The sequence below is a fragment of the Colobus angolensis genome, unplaced genomic scaffold, assembly GCF_000951035.1.
Source record: "Colobus angolensis palliatus isolate OR3802 unplaced genomic scaffold, Cang.pa_1.0 Scaffold352, whole genome shotgun sequence".
NCBI classification, from domain to species: Eukaryota; Metazoa; Chordata; class Mammalia; order Primates; family Cercopithecidae; genus Colobus; species Colobus angolensis.
Genome location: NW_012116844.1, coordinates 531204 through 556170, shown reverse-complemented (window position 1 = coordinate 556170; position 24967 = coordinate 531204). Strand labels below are relative to the sequence as shown.

The window sequence follows — 24967 nt, the reverse complement described above, 5'->3', positions numbered from 1 at the left end:
AATGTAGTTCAGTTATTTCAATCAATTTTAGCAAGTTAATTTACTCTTAATGTAATGTTTAAATGGGCTTCTATTAAATGTCATTGGTTTTTCTAAAAGATCACAATCAAAATAAGTTTAACAGTCAGATTTTATTGATATAAAAGTCTCCCTTTTGTTTAAAATATGGTATCTTACATGATTAAATTATATACCATATTTTTAAGTGATGAACTTATATTTATTTTTAAAAATAAATATAAAAATTCCCAGACAATACTATCAAATTATACTTTACTCTTTTTTCCTCAGGCCAGCAGTCCAAAGGTAAGAACCTATCCTCTCCTTCTTAATGGGCATAGACACCTTCATTTTCTGTGCTGTAAAATATATTGCCAAGTCTGTGCCAGATGAATATTGGAAATAATATAGCTCAACTGTTAAGTTCTCCTAAACTGGAAAACCTCTGTGTGACTTCTCTTAAGATACCTGTCTTAACTCTGATGAAATTTTACTTGATTTCTATATTTATATTCACTCTCAGTCTTTTCTATCTGTTGCTGATCATGCTATTCCCCTTCAATGGCTTCTGGGTTTTTTGTTGTTGTCGTTCTTGTTTTTTAAATAGAGACAGGGTCACACTCTGTTGTCCAGGCTGGAGTGTAGTAGAGCCATCATAGCTCACTGCAGCCTCAACCACCTGCCCCTCCCCCACCAGGCTCAGGTGATTCTCTCATCTCAGCCTCCCTAGTAGCTGGGACCACAGGCATGCACCAGCACGCTCTGCTAATTTTTTTTTTTTTTTTTTTGAGACAGAGCCTTGCTCTATTGCCCAGGCTGGAATGCAGTGGCACGATCTCAGCTCACTGCAGCCTCCACCTCCCGGGTTCAAGTGATTCTTCTGTCAGCATGCCGAGTAGCTGGGATTACTGGCATGCACCACAACATCTGGCTAATTTTTTGTAGTTTTAGTAGAGACAGGGTTTCACTGTTGACCAGGCTGGTCTCGAACTCCTGCCCTCAAGTGATCCACCCACCTCCGCCTCCCAAAGTGCTGGGATTATAGGCATGAACCACTGTGCCTGGCCCTCTTGGCTAGTTTTTAAACATTTTTATGGAGATAAGAGGTCTTGCTATGTTGCCCAGGCTGGTCTCGAACTCCTGGCCTCAAATGATATGCCTGCCTTGGCCTCCCAAAGTGCTGGGATTACACATGTGAGCTACTGCGCCCAGCCTGTTTTCTTGTAGAATGAAGCCCTAAAATTCTTAATGAGCATGACAAGGCTGTGCATGCTCTGGCTCCTGAGTGCCTCTACCACCTCATCTCATATTTCCTTTTTCCTTCTTGCTTGTTGTCCTATCACTCCGCCCTTCTCTCAGTTCCTCAAAGGAGCCTGCCTTTCAGCTCAGGGTCCTTGCGTGTGTCATTTCCTCTGCATGCTGAAACATTCTCCCCCACATCTTTGCCTGGTTAGCTTCTATTCATTCATCAGGGCTTAGTTTGAACTTTACTTCCTCAGAGAATTTTATTCTAATTCTCAAGGTAAAGTTTTCCTATAATACTCCTCATAGTATTTGATTATATATTATTCGATTACATAAAATAACTTGTCATTGTTTATTTCTTATAGGAACCTCCAATTCTCTATTAATGTCTGTCTTCCCCAACCAGACAGAGTAAAGCTTCATTAGAGCAGAAACAGTTATCCCAGTACCTCCCACAGTGCCATATAATAGCTGCTCAGTAAATACTTGTTGAATAAATAAATGTTAAGGCTTTTTAAAAGACAAACTTTTATTATGGCTTCTCTAGTTTATGAAATTATGACACACTGTCATTGATTGGGACACTTCAGATTTCTTAGAGGTAAAGATTTTCACAGACACTGTTTCATTTTTCTAACTTTTTCTCCATTCCCTAGTGTAATCTGGTCTTGTTGGTGCTAATCAGGGGTTGTACACATTTCCTTCTGATGTTGGCTTAGGCAGTACCCCTGCCTAGAGTGGGCCTTGCTTTTTCTATACATAGTTAAATCCTGTACCTCCATCAAGATGGACCCTTCCAGAAGACTTTGTCAGACTAACCGTTAATGCTCTCTTATCTCTGAACTCTCAAGTCACTAATTGCATTTAATAAGTGCAAGTTATTATATGTACTGCTAGTCTCCCTACCAGGTGTTAAACTCCTAAGTTTAAATAGAGAACAGATACTTATCTTTTGCATTATTTGCACAGTACTGGGTACATAAACATTACATAAACATTATATAACGATAAAAGTGAACATGATTTTGGTGGTTTTGGCAAGAATTGCCATATGAGTCTTAAGGCACTGTTACTACAGTACTCTAATCTGTCCATCTAGAAAAGTAGAAAACCCTTTAAAACTATTTTAAATGTGGGTAATACACAATTCCCACAAAGATCCTTTACGTATTATTTTCATTTTGTTAAATGAGAATTCCTAAGTAATCCTAGAAACAAAATTTTTTAAGTGTTCCACATGCGGTTACAAGGACTGTTTGCACGTTATTTCACCACCCATTGATCCATTTTCTGAAGTTTGACAGCAGCTAGACCATGCCGGACTCACAGTACCCTCTGATGGCCATCACAGGGAACTGCCTCACCAATGTTTCTTCTGTTTCAATCTTTTTTTTACCTTTAGGTGAACAAAACAAACTGCTGTGTTAATTCTACCAGAGGTGGTTCTGTTTTTCCATTACCAGACACCATTCCTTTTTTCCTGAATGCTCTGTCCATCCTGTTGTGCCCTCCTATTGAGGCTTCTGCCCTCTGGGATGTCTCTTCACTCACTCTGCCCTCTGGTTCCTCCTCTGCACTTGCATGGCTTCTAGCAGTCTTGCCTCTCTTTCTCATTCTTACCCAGTTACTACAGGGAGATATTTCCCTCTTTCTTTGCAAGTTAAAATCTGATTGGTATAAAGGCTTAGTGATAAGAAAGAAGGAAGCTACAGATTTAGAAGTGGAAATTATATCATTATTTTTAGTTCCCTAATGTCTCTTTAAAAATCCCTGCAAATTGCTCATCTATCCCTTTTAATCAAACCACATTTAAAATTTCATCCCTTAACATAAATTTTAAACATGTTAACTTTTTCTTCTTTTCTAATTTTTAAATGGTTATTGTTAATTTTTGTAGTCCCTTTAAATCTACTTGAAATAGGCAGAATATACATTTTTTAAAAACCAATAATATGTTCTTCTACAGTTTGACTACAGTATGGATTAAATAGGTTTTTTGGGCTGCTCTGAGAAGCTATTCTTTATTTGTCCCAATGTACCTATGAGAATATGCATTTTAAATTTCCCAATTACTGAATACTGAGTAAAGTTTTAGAATATGCATTTTGGAAACGAGCTTTGATGTTGTATTTCCACTTATGGTATTAATATGCATTAATCAATTAAGAGAAAAAGACATTTTAAAATTTAATGATTATTGAAGTATTAATGGACAAGTTTGCTTATTTTTTTCATTGAATATTACTATTCTAAGCCTTTTTAGAAAACATGAATGTTTATTTTTATAACCATTGGCTCTTTAAAACATTTATTTTTATTGAGATAAAATTTATGTAACATAAAACTAACCAGTAACCATTTTAAGGGGTACAATTCAGTGGCATTTAATATACTTACAGTGTGTGTAGCTATCACCTCTGTTAGTTATAGGACATTTCATCACCCCAAAGTAAAACCCATACCCATTAAAAGTCACTCCCCATTTCACCCTCCCCAGGCCCCTGTCCTTGATAACCACTAGCCTGCGTTCTGTTTCTATGTATGGATTTACCCGTTCTGGATGTTTCATTACATTGGTGTTTTTTCAATGCTCTAGGTATAATTGTGCAAGTTTACTTATTCTGTATTTTAAAAATCTCATATTACACAATTAACTAAAGATGAGGATTTTGAACAGGTATATTGATTTTGGTATATCACACTTGTTAGCCTAAATTGAGAAGTACCTACTTTACTAAAAGAATGCAACATCGATTAGAAATTCTGGAGCCTGCAAAGTAATTATGAACCTGTATAATTTTTCTGAGATTACCTAGTAGAATTTGAAGTTTATTGTGTTCTTGCCTGTTAGGATAGAATAATATTGTTACTCAATTTAACCATAATTTGCTAGTCCTTATTAAAGCATTCCTGCTTATTTTTAATATAAAGGTTTTTTTAGAGTATCAATTATTTAGACCAACAAATATTCATGTATAAGTTTGTATATATTTTATGGGACTTAAGATGTTTTTATGAAGCCTCTTTGGTAAGCAACACGAAAACATTGGTTGATTTTGACACATGTAGAGAAAGTATACTAAATAGTATGAAATAAAAATCTGTTTAAATTTTTTTTTTTTTGAGATGGAGTCTTGCTCTGTCACCCAGGCTGGAGTGCAGTGGCACGATCTTGGCTGACTGCAACCTCTGCCTCCCACGTTAAAGCAATTCTGTGTCTCAGCCTCCCAAGTAGCTGGGATTACAGGCGCCCGCCACCATGCCCAGCTAATTTTTGTATTTTTAGTAGAGATGGGATTTCACCATCTTAGGCTGGTCTTGAACTCCTGACCTCGTGATCCGCCTGCGTTGGCCTCCCAAAGTGCTGAGATTACAGGCGTGAGCCACCATGCCCTGCCTTAAATGTTTTTCCTAACTTTTAACCTGTGTATCCAAACCTATATTACCCATCTGCCTATTTATTTTTATGTCAAATTCAAAAACTTATTTAAAAGTTAAAGCTTTCTCTGTTACTGACCCTCTTATATTTCTTTCTTGTTATAGTACTGTTAATTTGTTGGTAAATTACTTTATCATATATGTATTGAATACCAACTACATACTAGATACGGTACTAGGCAGTGGTTATTGATGAACATAACAGATGTGGTTCCAACTTATGGCCTAAAGGAGTGGATAATGAGTAATAAAAGTAAAAAAAAATACATAATTATACTTTGCATCAAGTGTGTCTTAGTCCATTGGAGCTGCTATAGCAAAAATATAAGCCGAGTGGCTTATAAACAACAGAAATTTATTTCTCACAGTTCTGGTGTCTGAGGGGTGGTCCAAGATCAAGGCACTGTTAAATTCACTGTCTGGTGAATTTAACCAGAACCAGGAGGGCACCTTCCTGGTTCATAGATGATTCCTCTTTACTGTGTCCACACATGGCAGAAATAACAAGGGTTCCCTTTTATAAGGGCACTAATTACATTAGTGTGGGCTTCGCCTTCATGACCTGATCATCTCCCAAAGGCCCCACCTCCACGTATCATTACATTTGATATTAGATTTCAATATACAAATTTTGGGGGACACAAACATTTAGTCTGTAGTAAGTACAGTGAGGCAAACAAACAGGCAGTCGTAAATAATGGGAAGTTTACTTAAAAGTGGTCAGGAAAAGCCCTAACGTAACGTTGAAGCGGAGATATCACCAGCTACCCAGTTGCTTAAGCTTGGCAGTTTCCCCAAGATCTGTGCTCTCGCCCTCACAAAAGTCCCTGTCAATTTTGTCTCCTGAATCTGTCAAATTGGGCCCCTCTTCTCTCTCACTGCCACCACATTCAGGTCTTTATCATCTCTTATAGTAATGATTAAAATAGTTCTCTAGTTGGTCCCTGGTCATGGTACCCTTTCTTAGTGCATTCTTTCTGCTACCTCATTTCTTGCCACTTCTCCACTTCACCCAATACTTTTGAGGGAATTTAAAGCCCTTCAGATATGAAATGTTGTCTTTAGCCCCTGTGCCTTTCACTGTTGGTTGTTTTTACCTCCTGCTGTTTCTGTCTAGCGGACTCCTGTTCCTTAGTTCAAGTGCCAAGCTCCCCAGGAGGCTGTCTGATTTCTTTCTCTCCCAGATTGAGTTAGGCATAACTTTCTTATAGCACGTCTCACATTGTATGGGAATTATTCTTTGTATTTGTACGTTTTGGGTGTAGCAAATTTTGTTCTTTACATTCAAGTTAGTGATTAATACTTAGAGCATTAGTACTTGGGTCTTGATCCCTGTGACCATTTGGTGAAAGTTCTGGACCTTTTCTTTGAGTGATGCATATATGCATGCGTGGTTTTGTGCCAGTTTCAGCCCATCCATTGATTCGGGTGAGAATCCCTGATCTAGACTCTTCCTTCTCATCCTTAGGCTTAGGCTGTCTGTCACTACTGCTATTTCATTCATTTTTCTTCCTGATTTGATGCCTGTGTTTCCTTCCTGCCTCTGCTTTTTTTTTTTTTTTAAATAACACAAATTCAGCTGTGGCGTTTTAAAAATGGGCTTAATTCCCACCTCTCTGCCTTTCCAATTCCTGTGTTCCCTAGCTCAAGTAATCAGTGCCCATCCACTCAGATTAATGTTGTTACTTAGTTCCCATATGATTGAAAGATTTGTTTTCTCCCTGCTTTTAAGGGGTGCGGGCAGCAAATTAAAAATGTTCTTATTTAACATCTTATGTAGCTCCCTTGCTGTGATCTGTTGAAAGTCAGCCCTCAACATGAGGGTTTATGAGAAAAAGAAAAAAAAACTACACCTACTTACAATTATGTTATTAATGTTTTTGTTGAGGAGCAACATAGTTCTTATGAAGAATATCAGACTTGCATATCTAAGGAGATTTAAGCTATGTTTTATGAAAAAATTACAATAAAAGTTCATATGGGCCATTTCCCAAGTCCCCAGTATACCAAAAATGTAAATTGACATAACAGTTTGTCAGCTTTGTCTACAGATGTCAGTTTTTATCAGACCAGACAAAACTTTCAGACATTGGTAGAAAAATAATATTATGTTTATCTCTCATGCAGAAAAATGTGTATTTTCTGATTAAAGTACATTGAGAAAATATAGCAGAGTAATCAGTTAAATAGAATTGGGAATATTTCTTCCTTGTGAGAGAGAGTGCGTGTGCATGAGTGCTTTAGTTGAATTAAAATTGACTATTTTCTTATGTACAGACAACGCATGGACTCAACTCATTTTAATTTCGTTTGCTTCTAGGAAACTAAAGCAGTGAGAAAGTGCATCTTGATTTCCATCTGAAAGAATTTTAAGCTAACATTATCTTTAGTACAATGGCTTTTGCCTTCATAGGGTTTGATGATAAAGCTTGTGTCACTGTTTTTGACATCAGCTGGCTAATAAATCTAGTTTATCTAGAGCGGAACTCACAGTCTGATAATATGCTTAATAAAGCACATGCTGAATTTTTTATGCTACATTAAGGCAAGTTCTGTACATGATACCAGTTAACTTTTGAGTAATTTATTAAATATAGACACTGTATTTGGTCTACCTATTTTTACATTTTGACAAAGTGAGTTAGTATATTGAATAATTTTCAGATTATGTAGTTGTAAAATAGCAGCAAAGTAAATCATTCCTTTTTTGTAGAATTTATCGTTGTAGCATTGTATTACTTTCTTTGAACAGAAAGACATAAATTATTTTTCAGTGCTGCTTTGTTCATATAGAAATCTAATTTGATAGCAAAGTATCTAATAGCTGCTGTGACTTAAGGAGAAAAGGAAATGTTTAATTATAAAATTAAGAAAAAACTACAAAAGTATTAGGGAAGTTATATTCTTAATATATTCTAGAACTATGCATGTTACACATTGACTAATCTTTTCTTTTAAGCTAATTTTTAGAGAACGAGACCATGTTGGTTCAGTCATGTGTAAGAACTTGGACCTCATTGTCTATGTAAGTGATGTATAAACTGTATTACTCTGTTCCATAGGATCAAGAGAAATATGGATTATTAAATGTAACAAAAATTGCTGAAAATGGGAAAAAGGTTCGGTAAGTACACAAGTCATTAATGTTCTTACATGATTCATCTGATTGAAATAAATTAAAAATTCTCAATATAATTATTTTAGTATAATAGGTTCTGAAGAATCACCATTTGTTTTCTATGTAATCACATATGTAAGATTGTCATGAGATTTATGAAAAATTTCCTATGTCTTGACATATTTCCTAAGTAATATTAAGTTAAGAGGTAATGAGGCAGAGGATTCTGAGGATGCATTTGCTTTAATTTTTTTTTTTTTCCAGTAAGCAGTGAATACATACGGTAAAAAACAAAGGTAGACTAAGTATTGAGTGAAAAGTCAGTCCCCCAGCCATCTTTACTTCCCCTCCCCAGAGGCAACCAGTGTTAAGTCTCCTGAATTCTAGTGCTTTCCTGCAGAGATAGGATATATATGTATATATTTGTATGTATAGAGATTTCTAAACATAGCCTTTTCACAATTTATCTTGGAGGTGGTTTCACTTCTTGCTTGTCGAGCTGCCACATTATTTTTAAATTGCTGCATAGTTGTATATTGTTTGGCTGTACTATATAGTTTATTTACCTATTATTTATTTGCAAGTTTTTAACTACACCTGTCTGTTGGTAGACATGTCAGTTGTATATCATTTTTGCTAGTACGTGTAATATTACATTTAGCATCTTGCATGACTCATTTTGCAAGTATGCAAATCTGCCCATAAAATAAATTTTATAGAAAGTGGAATTGCTGGGCCACTTGCAAAGTCATTTCGACAGTGTTCCAAATTGCATTGTAAGATACTGAATCTGTTTCTGCCTCCAGTAGCCGTGCATTCCTGCACACCTTTTGCGAATTTAGTATGTTGTTAAATTCTTTGATTTTTGCCAGGAGAGAGAAGAGGGAAAATGATGTTTTTATTTGCATTCCTTTTTAGTGGGTTACAGTATAATAAACTGTTGGTATTTCCTTTTTGTTGAATTGTCTCTTTATACCCTTTGTCTGTTTTTCTATTGGATCGTTGGATTTTTTGGTTAATGTGATTTAAGGAAATCCTAGTGATTTAAGGAAATAAACTCTATGTAATGTAAGTTGCATTTAAAGAGTTTTAAATTAACATGTAATTGAGTTTTTTAGGTTTGCTTTCGTGGAACTGTCTTTTGTCAGACTTTGGTAGTTAGATTTTTTTTAAGTGCTCTGAAATAGCTTTATAAATACTACAATTATGTATCCCTTAAACTGTTCTTTGGTAGAATTCAGTTGTGAATTGAGTCTTTATTTTTCTTTCCCCATTTTGGGAATATGTAGTGCAGATAGCTCTTGGACTACTTTCTTTGCTTTTGTTGTTTCCTGTGATTTAGACTTTCGCTTCTTTTGGAATATTTTTTTCAGTTTAATATTTGCCTAAGGAAATCATCTGTTCTATCATCTTCAAATTTATTTACGTAGAGTTAAGCAAAATCTTCTTTAATTTGCTATGTATTAGTGGTTCTTAAACTTTTTGGTCTGAAGTTTCCTTTAAATGCTTAAAAATTACTGAATATTCTAAAGAGCCTTGGTCTATATCTATAACCTTATAGGTTATATCTACAGATACTGTGAGAAATTAAAACAAATTTTAAGGATAATTCTTTAAAAAATAACCTATTACAAATTGACACAAAAATTTTTTGAAGAAAAACTGTGTGTTCTAAGACAAAAAATTTCCATGAGAAGAGAGGCATTGTTTTACATTTTTTGTAAATCTTTAGTATTTGGCTTAATGGAAAACAGCTGAATTTTCATCTCTGCTTGCAGTCAGTCTGTTATGACATATTATTTTGTTTGAAGTATGTGAAAAAAATCCTCCCTTTCACAGCTAAAGGTGGAAAATGGAGGAATGTTTTAAGATATGTTCAGATAATTGTACATTTTCCTGCTGCTCCGAAACTCTACAAATGGTAGTTTGTTGAGGGTTGGTTGTAGTGAAGACTCTGAGAAACTGCCAGTGAACGGTTCAAACTCAGTTACTTTAAAAACTGTTGGTCTTTGTTGCATCTGAGTGAATCTTTGCCCATGCTTAATTTTATAATATCTTGTAGATCATTTGTAAAATACTAGTTCTCTAACTTTGCTCGTTTCTCAAATGTTTACACATTTTGTTTTATACAAAGAATCACACATCAGTACTGTCAGAAAAGTATTGGGAAATTGTCAAATCCACTGTAGCAGATGCCAGGTATTCCAAAATTCTACTTTCTGTTTGAAAGCTTCAGTTTTTATTTATAGTGGTAAAAAAAATACGTAAGTTTGCTATAACCATTTTTAAGTGTACATCTCAGTGGTGTTAAGTATATTCACATTGTTGTGTAACAGATCTCTACAACTTTTTCATCTCATAACACTGAAACTCTATACCTACTAACACTAATTCCCTCTTCCTCCATCCTCCAGCCCTTGATAACCTTTCTGCTGTTTCTGTGATTTTAACTACCTTAGATATTTTGTATGAGTGGAATGATATGGTATATGTTTGATTGTTGTGACTAGTTTATTTTGCTTGGCATAATGTCCTTGAGGTTCTTTCATGTTGAAAGCTTTGTTGTTGTTGTTGTTGTTGTTTTTGAGACGGAGTCTTGCTCTGTCGCCCAGGCTGGAGTGCAGTGGTGTGACCTTGGCTCACTGCAATCTCTGCCTCCCAGGTTCAAGCAATTCTCCTGCCTCAGCCTCCCAAGTAGCTGGAATTACAGGCGTGTGCCACTACGCCCAGCTAATTTTTGTGTTTTTAGTAGAGACGGGGTTTCACCATGTTGACCAGGCTGATCTTGAACTCCTGACCTCAGGTGATCCACACGTCTCAGCCCCCCAAAATGCTAGGATTACAGGTACGACCTACCACGCCCAGCCTCATGTTGAAAGTTTTAATTTTTTATTGCCTATAAATAATATTATTTGTTTTCTTTGAAAACTTCATTTATTTTTAAGGTAATGTTTGCCTGCCACATATCCAAGTCTGAATAACTGTAGTATGTACATCAGTTGTTTTTTCAGAAGAAAAAATTGGGTTCCAGGAAAAAAAAAATGTGACTAATTCACCTTGCAACTAAGTCACACAAGTGCTTAGTCCTTGAGACAATAGTCATTATTTCACTATTTAAATATTCAATATTTGTTCTCAGATATATATTTACTAGTTCTACAGTTTTTCTCATTTTGAAAATTGAACTAAAAAAGCTTACTTAAAGTGGAAATAGGCTAATTTAAGTATTTGTCATAGTAGGGAGTCAGTAGATGATATCTAAAGAAATAGAAGACTGAGAGTATAAAATGAATTTACAAAAAATTAAAATACTTCTAAAATATCTTGAGATCCAGAAAATGAAATAATGATGACAGAAAAAGCACCATCTATAATACCAATATCAGTAAATGTAAATGGACTAGACTCATCTATTGAAAGAAAAAGTTGCTCAGACTAAAGCATAAAAAAGCAAAACTTAACCAAATTTTATATGTAAAAGAAACACCAAAAGATGATTGAGAAAAGTTGAAAAAAAAAAAGCAATAAGGTGTTTTGAAGGTATAGAAAGTAAAGCAAGACTAGGGATCTCAGTAGCAAAGTTCATCCCAGGGGGAGAGCATAAAGCATTACGAAGGTAGTATTTAAAATGGTAAAGCACGTGGAGAAGTCCACAGTGAAGATGTAATTATTAGGAATCACCGTTTACCAAATAAAGTAGCATTAACAAACATAAGCAAAAAAACACAGGAAATAAATGGAAACATAGAAACTTAATAGTAATTAACTTTATTTCACTTCTCTTAATCCATAAAGTTCAAGTAGACATAAAAAGTAATTTTTTAAAAAATAGATCTTATTGATAGATACTAAATTCTACATTCTGAAAACAGAAAATAAACCTCCTTTAGAGGTTTTTATAAAGTTGGCCATATGTTTGGCTATAAGGAAAGCTTTAATAAATCCATGCGGTAGACAGATTTGACATTCATTTTAGCTTCCTAGCAACTGCGTCCTCATATAGGGTAATTTTAATTTATTTTCCTACTTGTAAACACTGATTCGTACCTTCTGTTTGAAAAGTACCGTGCTAGGCCTGAGGTAGATAAAAAAATAAATAAAAACTTTTCTTTTTTCAAATAATTTACAATTTCTATGACAAACATTTACATAAAGATCTCTAATATGATAAGGGAGAAGTTGAGGGGAATCTGGCTGGGGTATAGTATTCAAAAGCTTTAAAGTTCTAAATGGGTCAACTGATAATAACATATGCTATATGAGGCGTACCTCTGTATCTGGAGATAGGATAGTAGGTAGGTGGACAGTTCCTTTAAAAGCCCCGTATTACACCAAAGTCTTAACATTGGTTACCTCTGGAGTATGGATTGAGGGAGAAGAAATGGGATTCCCTTTCCTTTATGCATTTTGTATTCAGAGTTTTTGCGCACCATATATGTGTTGCTTTTGTAATATAGGAAACTTTTTTTTTTTAAATGTCATGTGGTCTATCAGTGTACGATTATCAGTATGCTTGTAATGTACCTAGTACCTACTACCTGGGTACTCCAACCCAATTAGGGGAAGGCAGATCACCAAGAAATGTAAAACTGTGTAAAGAATTAGGTGAGTGAGGGAAGTGTGTTTGTGTAATTTTCACTTCTGAGTAAGAATTCTTGACAAATACAATATTCCATTTGTGTGACTTTAAAATAAATTAGTGTCTTTGATCACAAAGTGCTGTATTAATTTCACATGAACATAATTACATGCATCATTCATTCATAGTTATTTGTGATAATTTACTTCTCTGATTAACTTCATTTGTTTTGGGGCCTTCATTATCAGGTTTGAACCATAAAATGATTATAAATTTCATTAGTATCTATCCCCAACAAAAACAACTAAAATGTCAACAAGGGCTGTAAATCGTAGATAACATTGATAAGAGCTAAGTAGGTCTTAATTTTTTGAATTTGGCTGAAAGAACTCGAGATTGGAGCTTTAATCGGTCATTCTTACAATTACAGAAAGAACTGGTTGTCTTCTTGGGCGGTGTTGCAGGGTTCTTCTTTACTTTTTACCAAAACTCAAGGAAGTAGCACAAGTTGGGTAAGTATTTCTTCTCTTTGGAGATTTTATACATTTAAATTATGTGAATAGTATTGTACCTGAATTTCAAAAGGTAATATCCAGAGTCCTTTTAGTTACAGCTAGTGTGCAAATAAAAATAAATAAAATTTTCTTAAAGATTAATTTTAACTTATGAGAGAAAAAGAGTGAGTAGGACAGTCTAATTAGTGGTATTATTAAAATCAATAGATTCTGTTTTATCCATTCAACTGAAAAGTGGGCTCATTACTTGGTCATTATAGAGCAAATACATTTCTTGATTCATTTTCAGGATATTAAAGCTTTGCTGTTTGTGACTCTGCTCCATCAGATATTTAGTCAGAAAAATAAACAGTAATGTGGCAAGCTGTATCTTGAATTGTGATCTGACCATTGGTTACGAATCAGTGTTTCAGGTGTCAGTGTCTGGATTGTCAGCCAGCTTTCAAAAGAAAAAGAAATGTCACCATTACTTTTGGGATTTTGAAGCTTTTTACATATTTGAGTGCTTACTATCATTACTCTACTCTTCAGTTATTTGCAATACAAACATTAAAAATTATAATTTGTGACATATAATAGCTACATTTTTTGAATGCTCATTATGTATCCCACATATCTTCTCGGTGCAGAAGATTGTGTATATATTGTCTCCTTAACGCTGGGATAGCTGTTGCTCTGATCTCGCCCTTCCCCTATCATAGATGAGAAAATGAGGTATAAAACAGTTAAGTATAATAATTTGCTCAAGGTCTTACAAGTGGCAGATCTGGGTTTAGAACTTTGGCTTTTTGGCTCTAGAATCCATGTTCTGGCTATTTCTGAAAGTTTTTGGTAATTGAGTTTGAAGTGCTAATGCTCAAGTAAAATTTAAAATAAAGTTATTCTGAATATATTTTGTCTACCTCATATTCTATCGTAACCAATATTTTATTACAATTAATGAGTTTCTTTAAAATTAATACAAAACCTATGGATCTTATGTTTGATGAAAGAAAAGTCCATTTATAAAATTTAAGCAAATTTTAGTCGTCCACATTTGTCTTGCAGCCATGCAACGTGGTTCTGAACCCCAAATGCCACAGAACATGTTAGTCCTCAGCTTCTCTGATGAGGAAACCTAAAAATCCACATGAATTGAGCACGGATATGAACATTCTAGATAGTTTCTTCTGTTTTGCTTTACTAATCCTTTAATTTGCTCCCTCTTCGGCCATTCCAGTGGAAATGACCTGTGAAAGGGTTGAAATTTGGTTTGATATATCTTAAAGCAAATGGATAATTATGTCTTTCTCCTTTTCCCCAAGGTGAAACATGTGGGGCTCTTTTGCATTAATGCATTTCTAGAGCATTGTGTAATTGTTTCTTTCTTCCTACTTATGGCTCAACTTTTATTTGAAATTGAGTGAAGAAAACGGATGAAAGAAAAGGAATGGAGAAGCAATAATAGATTAATAAGTCATTTTTAAAAGTATCTGAAGACAGCTGGATAGTGGTCACTTATGTGATAATTACTGATACTTAAAGACTGAAGGTTGTGGCAGGTACAGATGAAACCAGTAGACAGAGCATCCTATAGGTGGGCAGGTTTGTACGTGATTTAAATGAAATGAAAACTTTGAATTTAAAGATGTTAAATGAATACCTTCTAGTACATAATCGTTAGCACAGGATGGTAACTTTTTTTTTTTTTAATTTAAAGTTTTCACTCTAGAAGATCTTACATGATTTAGAACTCATGATTAAAACTAGTACTGACAAAGGAGGTGAGGTATTGTGTTTATCAGCCAAGGTTGTATTACTATGTTACCATGTGGCAATAACCAAAACATAGTTTAAAATTTACTGAACTAACCAATTTTGAAATTTTAGAATTCTCAATAAATTTTTAATTATAGGGAGTCACTATTTTAATTTTTACCTTTCAAATGACATCTTATTACTATTGATATAGTATTAATAATATAATCATTTCAGATAGGTATAATTTAAAAAAAATAACCACACCATTTTATAGTCTCAGTAAAGACTAAACAAGATTAAAAATGTGGTAAAATGCTTCGTTGTACAGTCAATTCTTAATTTGTATTTTATGACTAATTTTAAAACCTCAGACTGTTTTATTTTGCCCATCACTACATATTTAAGGGAACGAGAACTAATTTGAATGGCCTAATAACTAAAAGGAAGTAAGATTATTTAAAAATCATATAAGTGTGTATAATGTATTAGGACCCCACAATATTCATAAATAACAAAATTTAGAGAAACAAGATGCTCTTTAACTCTGGAATTGGGATTATTGAAAGGAATGTTAAAGAATTCTAGCCTTGTTGATCTGCTCAGTCACCAACTAGATCTGTTATAGGTAAAATGTATTCTCTTTATACAGCAAAATCACATCTTACCCGAGGATAAGATTCTAAGGCTAAAATATAAGCCAAAAAAACAACAGTCACCTCAAGTGAAAACTGCTCTTGAATATTCCTTAGGAAGATGCTATACAGAAGCTGATCTCTAGCAGAGCCCGTATTTCCTTTGGTGTTAGGAGGAATAACTTTTCCTTCAGTTGAGTTTGAATGGCTTATGTTAAGGGGCCACATTACAGGAGAAATCTATATAGTTCTTTAAAAATTAGATTCACACTTAGTACAAAAACTTGAGATCCACTTGAGGAAACAGCAGGTTCAAATCTTGTACTCACTAGAGGGCATGTACTCATTGATGGAGCACTGAGCAAAGTCACCCACGCTATTCAAAGTCCTATTTTTTAAAAATTATTCATGGTTTGTATTGATTTTTTTTTTTGGCAGAGAGTGGATGGTTAAAATTGAGTAAATGAAATGCACAGAGGCTGCATGCAATTTCACTTTATAAGAAATATTTTACATTGGTGCTGCCTCATCCAAAAATCTAGTGAGCCTTTTCTTCTCCTCTAGGACATATACCTTCCAGTGGTTTTCTGGAATGGAAAAGAGTTATCTACTGGATTGCTGTATCAGTAACATAAACTTACATTTGCTTTTTTCTCACCTCATTTCACCTCAGAAATATATGTGTGTATGTTTGTTTGTTTGTTCAACAGACCTAAAAGCCTGCTGTGTTCTGGGCATTGTTAAGCTTTGGGTTTAGAAAGAAATAACATGGTCCCTGTCTTCAAAGCTTATGTAGTAGTGGGGAAGACTGACAAGTGAACAGGTTCAGTGTAACACGACATATGTTCTGCTTCTTTTCAGTTATCATTCATCATATTCCTTGAGCATTTAAAAAATCAACCCATAGATATTGGTAGTTATTCAAACATTCATTTGTACATGCTTTTAAATTTCTAAAAATAGTCACTCTTTTGGGCCAGATAATTATTTGTTGTGTGGGGGCTGTCCTGTGCATGCTAGGGTGTTTAGTAGATGACTAGCACCCTGCCTCTAGTTGTGACAACTAAAAATATCTCCAAACGTTACCAGATGTCCTCCAGAGAACAGAATTCCCTGTCTCCTAGAGGAAGTATCAGTGTCCTAGACGAAGGGAAAGGCAAGTGAGATGGTAGGGCTACTCCCAAGAGATGACTTGGAAAGGGACACCAGAAGATACTACTCAGCAGGGCATGAGGAGGAAGCTAGGGGGTTTTGGACAGGGTCTAATCAAGATCGTGAAGGGCCTGACATGACTCCTGTCAATGGCTAACACAAGTCTGTTTAAGATAAATTCTATAAAGCATTCATCTTAAAAATAAAACATGAATTTATATAATAATCATCAGGATAAATTCTAGGACCTTTGCAAAGATATTTGGAAGTTGAGCTTTGCTTGTGTTGTATGTCTTCATATAGAATTGTATCTTTGTCTTGTCTGGTTCCATTATGCTTTTCTCTTGTGTGTCATTTTGCTGTTGTGCATTGTTATGACATCATCATTTTCTTCCCTTTTCCATCAAGTCCTTCTGCCAACAAGGCTCAGTCTCTGAGCTCTTGCTTTCGCTGCTTTCTTCTTGGAAAAACTCTGTCCGTCGTCGGCCTGCTGTTGCATATGTAAAGTCTGATCCTGTTTCAGCTGTCACTGTATGTGTTCCCGTTGCATGCCCTTTGCCACAATAATGATGTTTTCTTTGCCATGAATACGTTGGTGGGGAGGTTGATTACAGTAGAGAAAAGTGGGACTAGATTTTGGAAAATAATAACTAACAAAATGTTGCCAGCTATACTGATTGCATTTTTTTTTTCAGTATTCCATGTCATGTCATTGTATTTATATTTAATTGCTGTATCTTATTTAGTTTCTTGTTTGTATCTTAGCTTAGCGCTAACCATCTACAGCGTGTATAATGACAACAAATTAAATAATTTATTTTTGTCATTTTGTTAAATATATGTTCAAATTTGATAACATTTGCAATACATCATTTCTGTTCAGGAAGTTATCTGTGCCCGACATATAGCTTTATGTTTAATTTGTCTTTTGATTGACAATGGTACTTCAGGCAAAGACTTTGTAGGATACAGTTACAATTTCTATTGTGATTTTTATTATGATTCCGCAAATAAATTCCATGTAATATCTCAAAATTTTCATTGACTCCACTAATAAATTTTATGTAATCCTAAATTTTGTTTAAGTTAACACTGCTAGCTAAAAAGATGTAAAAGGGAGCAGGTTGAGGCAAACTCTATTTTAAATGTGAAGCTCCTGAATAGAGTTACTGAGATTACAAATAGTGAATAAGTTATCACAAAGTTGGGTAAGATAATTTCTAATGACAAGTTAATTTGATTTGAAATATTTTAGCAAATGAAATTCTCTGTAGGAAATATTTATAACAGATTTTTATGATCTTTAGATTACAATTCAGTAGATTTTAGAGGTTTTAAAGCCTTTAAACTTTTCAATACCATAGGAATGTTACTTTTTATTCTTAGTTAACAGACTAAACAAATTTAAAGATGTCAAGGTACAGAGTAAATGTATATTTAACAAATTTTATAGTACTTTTGCTAATCTTTTCCTTATCTAGTTAACAAAATGTAATAGCTAGCTAAGTACTTCTGAACCCACCCATAACAACTGTCTTCCCGTTCTTTTTGTAGTTCCTCATTAAATTGCTGAAGCTTTATAGCATCTGTCCTTAATTACAGTTTCTGACAAAGATAAAAGAATATGGGACTTGGTGTTTTCTGTTTCCACAACTTGTTGTTAACAGCGTAACTACTGAATAAGGAAATACTGAAAGCACAAAATCAGGTTTAGAGAATGTTTATTAGTTGGAAAATGCACTTGTTATCTACCTGATACTGTTTATTACATATATAAGAGTATTGCCTTTGTGTACATAGCATTTTACATAGTCGTGTATAGTCTAGGATAAATTCCAAGATGCAGAACTGCCAAGCCAAAGTATACATGCATTTGTAAATTTGCAAATATAGCATTACCAATTTTTCTTTTCTAGGAGTAGTTCCAATTTATATCCCACTGGCATATGAGGCCTTTTTAGTCTATAGCCTCACCAACATAGTTTTGAAAAAAAATTTTTTCCCATTCTGATGGGTAAAAAAATATTTCAGTTTGGCTTTTCATATATATATATATATGTATTTATTTTATATTATGATGGAAGTTGAGTCATTTTGTTTTCTATGAATTGTGTATTCATATATTCTAGATATTTTTCAATTTCTAAAGTAGAAATTGTTACTTTATAACAGAGAAAAAGAAGAATTTGAGAAAATCTGTTTGATTTATTGTTAAAAATATAAAATTGTTCTTAATTCTTTTTGAATACACATATATGTGAGTATCATGTGAAGGTTTTTTTCTTTTTCAAAAATGAAGTTCGGCAGTAATCAGTCCAAACCAGAGTTCACAGTGGACCTGAAGGGGGCAACAATTGAGATGGCTTCCAAGGATAAATCCAGCAAAAAGAATGTATTTGAGGTAATACATTTTTTTCTAAGTATAACACATTCTAAACTGTAGTAATTGGATGTTCTATTTTTTCGAGCTATTTTGAGAAATAGTCTTTCATTGTGACTAGTTAAGGCAAAGTTGGTGATTAAGTTAGATGGTATTGTAATTTAAGAAAAAACTGGTGTAAAAACTGGTTTTATTTGCGTAAGTTGTTTGAACTCAGACTGTATATTACAAGCCTTTGTGTCACAAAGCCTTTGTGTCACAAATCCCAGCAATAATAAAAAGGATGTGGTTCTCTTTACTTACCAAATCTAATATTAAAAAGTAAATTAAGGGGAATGTTGATAATGGGGGAGGCTGTATGTGGGGGTGGGCAGGGTGTGTATGGGATATCTCTATATCTTCTCAATTTTACTAGAACCAAAAACTGATCTAAAAAATAAAGTTTTTTTTTTTTTTTAACTTTTCCATTTTATCTTTCAAACCTTCCCCAGCAATATATGATCTGTATTAGTTACTTATTGCTGCATAAGAGACCACCTCAAAACTTAGTGGTTTAACAAAAGAACATTTTGTTTGCTCAGCCTGACCTGGGCTGAGCTGGGTGATTTTTCTTCTTATCTCACTGAGGACTATTCATGAGGCTTCAGTCATCTAGTGGCTTGATTGGAACTGGATGGTATAAGATGACCTCAGGGCTAGTGTTGGTGCCCGCTGTTGGCTAGGCCTCCTTGTCCACAAGATCTCTCATTCTCAAGGGAGCTACCCCAGGCTGCATCAAGTGACAGCTTCAGGATTCCAAGAGGGTGAGGGTGGAACCTGCAAGGCTTCTCAAGACCTAGATTTGGAAGTCGCACATTACTTTCAGAGTATTCATTGGTTAAGACTGTTCAGGAGGCTAGCCAAGTATTCAGAGTTGTGGGAAGAGAAGCAGCCTATTGACAGAAGAGCAACAATGTCTGTCCCATTTCAGAAGGGTGTGGTTACAGAGATCCAACCAGTGACAACAACTGATTTTGTGGACAGCCTTCGAGATCCCAGCCTCTTTTTGTAGTCTCATGTCTCAGGCCTTTCCTGTTTTGTTGTGTAGACAGATTGGTTTAATTGCTATTTTCCAAGTGGAGCCCAGGTTTTCCGGTCTGATTTTTACTCTTTATTGTTCTGCCTCGAGCACCAACCCATGCCAGTCTCGCCATGCCAATGCTCCCTTTCTTCCAAGACTCATGACAAGCATCACCATAACAATGAGGCTACTTCTTTATTTATAACAATAAATATTTATTTTTAAATAAATATTTAAAAATAATATTTATTTTAGTGTACCTGGGTTATCATTTGTCAATTATTTCTCTCATTAGATAATTACAATTTTTTTTCTTTTTCCCTGAAGTAGAGAGACTATGTTTTTCCTTTAAATAAGAACCTGTAACAGAGCAGAGTATCTTATGTGCAGTAAACATTCAATATTGGTAAACTGGCTTGACCAACTCTAGAAAATTGCGTGAAAGAAGTCACTATTTCCTGAATTAGCCTTGTAGTTTCAAAAGGTAATCAAGAATAAAAATGGTTTCATGGTCAAATAAATTTGGGAAGCAGTGTATATTTTATTCCTATATTCCCTAGAACATCAAAAGCCTGTGACATCTTAAAGGAGAGAATCTAGTTAGATTTTCTTCAATCCAGTATTTTCCAAGTTAATATTATATAACTTTTTCAAAAATTTATTTTTTGAGGGCACCTTTTAAAAACGTTATTTGTGAAACTGTTTGAGGAATGTATCTCTCAGAATGTTGTTTGGGAAACATTGCCATATCTTCCTCTAGGAAAAAAAAATCAGTTTTTAATCAAAAAATGGGAGGAGTGCTTTCCACAAATGTGTCAAAATTCTTCCTCACTTAAGTGTAAGAAACCTTGCAAAACAGAGATTGTACATAAATTAGTTATTGCCTTCATATAGAATAATACATAGTATTCTTTCTTCAGCTCATGCTCTAACACTTAATTTAGTAATACTTCCGCCCAAAAGGGGTGTGACATTTATGCCTGCTCTTTGTACTAAGCCATTATATTTACTTACTAAGCAGGAAATATTGAAAGTCTTTATGTATTCTTTCTTCTGTATTTTTTAGCCAGAGAGACAGAAAAAAATTTCTCAGGTTGTGTAAAAATATCATAGATTTTATTTCTTTATTCTAATTTAGAATGCACCACTTTGATACTTGAACGGATTTTTAAGTGATAAACGTACAAGTTTCAGCAGGTTTTATGGCATTTGTGTGATGGTGTTTGGGATCCTAAATTATTAGATTTTTATGAGAATTTATTGTGAGAAACAACTTTGTTTTTTTATTCAACTGATATTATTTGAAACCAAAAAGGTATTCCATAGCTGTGTAGTACTTTAACCTTACATCATTGTTACATAGTATATGGCAGCTACTCTTGGTGGTTTTGTTAACTTTGAATTAAAGGTATTCATGTATTTTGCTGAAAGCACAAACCAACCATACTCTTTTTCTCCCTGCTTTTCTCTAAAGCTGAAAACTCGACAAGGGACAGAACTGCTAATTCAGTCCGACAATGACACTGTTATTAATGATTGGTTTAAAGTTCTTAGTAGTACAATCAATAATCAGGTATGTCTTTGACTTAGGTAAAATTTTTACTTCAGAGCTTTTTTTTTTTTTTTAATTGCTTATTGTATATCCGGATTGCAATCTATATGTGAGAAGACATTTTATATATGTTTTGACAGAGGCGGAAAAAACAATGGTCAATTTAGCAGCCCCCCAGGCCTGGTGAATGATGTAACATTCTCACTTATGTGATGTTTGCTACCAATGGATTTGAAATAATGTTCCCATCAGGCATTGGCTGAAAAAAAATAGTTCAAAAAGAAGGGGTAAATAGTGCTTAGTACATAGTATTTATTCAATAACTGAATGATCTGGAAATAATACTATTTGGTGGAAGAAGTCTGAGGCGAGCTTGTGAAATGAAAGAAGCTGTAGCCTTTTCATTAGCACTTTTTCTTTTCTAGTGACAGTTCTCTAGTTTTTCTGCCCCTTTCCTCCAAGCTGTTCGGTACCCTTGTGTTCCTGGTATATTTCTTCTTCTTTATATACAACAACCAAAAAGAATCTCAGGTTTACATTCTGCAGGTATATTAGTAAGAACATTAGTAAGCAGCTGGGGGCTGTACTTTTTTTATTTGAAACATGGTCTCGCCATCACCCGGGCTGGAGCAGTGGCTCAATCATAGCTCACTGCAGCCTTGAACTCCTTGGCTCCAGCCATCCTCCCATTCAGCCTCCCAAGTAGCTGGGACTATAAGTGTGCGCCACCATGCCTGGCTTGCACTTTTTTATACTCTATATTCTCCTTTTCGCCTTCTGCCATATGGGGACATGACTCTTCTTTGAGGATCATATTATATTAATGACAGAGAAATGAAAGATACTACTTATGGGAAGTAAAAGAGAACTTTACCTCTTCTAGCAAATTAGTCATGAAGCTATATATAAATTTTTCCTTTGGAGTTTATAATATTGCCTGGTATTTCTGAATCTTGTCCTTTTCTGTTTATTCCTGAAACCATGAGGGCAGGCCTTTATATCTTAATACCAAAATAAGAATAACCTCCTGAACAGTTTTTTCTCCCTATTTAATCTCACCTGTCACTAATTCATCCTTAATGCCGTTGCCATATGAAACTTCCTAATGTCAATTTTCTAATCCCCTACTGCTCAGAAACTTTCTGTGATTCATTAAAATTCAGCAGTGTAGGCCCAATCTATCTTTTCAAAATGTACCTTCTATTTTACCCAATATGGACTTTTAGCTCTAGTCACAGTAGTCTGTTCACTGTCTCTTGAAAGCAAGTATGCGTGCATTCATTTAACAAATATGTGAATGCCGTCCACACTGGGGACATAGCAGCACACAGTCAGATACTGCGCTTTCCTAGGCTGAGGTTATAGCCACAGACAGATGATTATTCAAGACAGATAACAGTTAATAAAATGAAATGTGATGAGTGTTACGATGGTAGGAGGTGTACAGCATTCTGTAAAAATACTGATTGGGGCAAACCTAGTGTATTAGTTAGGGAAGGCCTTGCAGAGAAAGTAGATTTTTGTTTTGTTTTGTTTTTTAATTGAGACCTACAGGCTCAGGGAATAAGCCAAGTGAAGAGAGATGATTTTATATATATATATATATATATACACACACACACACACACGTTTCTTTCTTTCCTTTTTTTTTTTGTTTTGAGACAGAGTCTTGCTCTGTCACCCAGGCTGGAGTGCAATGGCATGATCTCAGCTCACAGCACCCTCCGTCTCCTGGGTTCAAGTGATTCTCCTGTCTCAGTCTCCCAAGTAGCTGGGATAACAGGCACCCACCACCACACCTGCCTAAGTTTTTGTATTTTCAGTAGAGATGAGGTTTCACCATGTTGTCCAGGCTGCTCTTGAATTCCTGACCTCAAGTGATCTGCCCGCCTTTGCCTCCCAAAGTGCTGGGATTACAGGCGTGGAGCCACTGCACCTGGCCTGTGTTTTTGATTAAAAAATTTTAAAATACATACTGTTTCCAAAGTGTCAGAAGATACCAGGGACTCAATGTGGCAAGAGGTGCAAGAACTTTGCAGGGAAAATTACAAATCTTTATTGAGAGACACTGAAGAAAACCTAAGTAAATGAGAAGTATATCCTGTTCGTGCATTTAAAGATTCAATAATATAAAGATATAATTTTCTTCCAAATGATTTATAGACTCGAGATTTTTGAATCTCATTTAAAATCCCGGTAGTTTTTCTGGTAGAACTTGAAAAGCTTATTCTAAAATTTATATAGAAATGCAAAAAGCTAAGAATACCTAAGATACTATTGAAGAAGAAAGAAAAAGGACTTGCACTATCATATGTTGTCTTTGAAAAGCCATATTCCTTAATAAAGTGTGGTATCCATGCAGGGATAGGCATACGTACCTCTGAAACAATAAAGAAGCTAGAAACAGACCCGCGTACCTGTGGACACAGTATGCCAGATAGAGCACTGTAGAGGAAGCAAATGGTGCTGGTGCAGCTGGGAATCCAAGAAAAAACTGGAACCCTTCCTTACACCATCCACAAAAATAAATTCCTGGTGGAGTAAAGATCTCCATGTGACGGCAGAGCAAAGGTTTTTCGTTTTGAGAACTCAGTCATTCTTTAATCTGTACAAGTGACCTTAGTTAAGTTGCAGATGAGCTCTAGGATTTCTTTTTTTCTGTTTTTTTTTGAGACAGTGTCTTACTCTCTCGTCCAGGCTAGACTGCAATGGCACAATCTTGGCTCACTGCAATCTCCGCCTCCCAGATTCACACAATTCTCCTGCCTAAGCCTCCCGAGTAGCTGGGATTCCAGGCATGTGCTACCACGCCTGGCTACTTTTTGTATTTTTAGTAGAGGCAGGGTTTCATGATGTTGGCCAGGCTGGTCTCAAACTCCTAACCTCAGGTGATTTGCCTGCCTCGGCCTCCCAAAGTGCTGGGATTACAGGTGTGAGCCACCGCGCCTGGCTGCTCTATGATTTCTTTCAGTTGACAACCATCAATCTGGAGGTCTTGTCCATCAATGAGTCTTGTCCTGCTGTTACAGGGTGATACTCTTGTCAGGTCCGTGTGTAGAAGTCTTGTACTGTTGTCAGAGAATGTAGCTCCATTGTGTTTTTCACCGTAAACTATAGCCTTACCTTTTAACTGTTAGTGTCACTAATAAGGAGTTGATTAAAATTTGGCAAGGTAGCATCATCATCAGTGTAAACTAACATTATCCTGTGAATTTTCAGCAATAATTTCTTTTTTAAAAAAATTAAAATTGATACCATGTAGGGAGAGAAAAAGTATTTATCAAATATCTGAGTCATCCATACTGTATGTTAATTGGTTTCCTAAAATTGTTTGGAAGAGTCATTTATAATAGTCGTTGTGAGAATTATGCCATTCCAACTATAGTAATACTAGAAGTGTAATATATGTTTGGGAAATATCTAACCAATAGGCAGTAGACACTGATGAAGGAATTGAAGAGGAGATACTCCCGGATTCACCAGGAATAGAAAAGCATGATAAAGAAAAGGAACAAAAGGATCCCAAAAAACTTCGTTGTAAGTTGTCCTTTTCCTA

The 24967-nt window shown here is 35.0% G+C and overlaps 1 protein-coding gene across 1 annotated transcript in view; it reads left to right on the top strand.

Moving 5' to 3' along the window:
• The window catches only part of ARHGAP12 (Rho GTPase activating protein 12), a 118043-nt gene that overhangs the window by 84720 nt on the left and 8356 nt on the right, over window positions 1–24967 (top strand). Inside the window, exons 9-14 of the mRNA XM_011952943.1 lie at window positions 292–306; window positions 7746–7807; window positions 12811–12892; window positions 18719–18820; window positions 21334–21432; window positions 24843–24948. Of these exons, the coding sequence (XP_011808333.1) occupies window positions 292–306; window positions 7746–7807; window positions 12811–12892; window positions 18719–18820; window positions 21334–21432; window positions 24843–24948 (466 nt within the window). The remainder of the gene's footprint in view (window positions 1–291; window positions 307–7745; window positions 7808–12810; window positions 12893–18718; window positions 18821–21333; window positions 21433–24842; window positions 24949–24967) is intronic.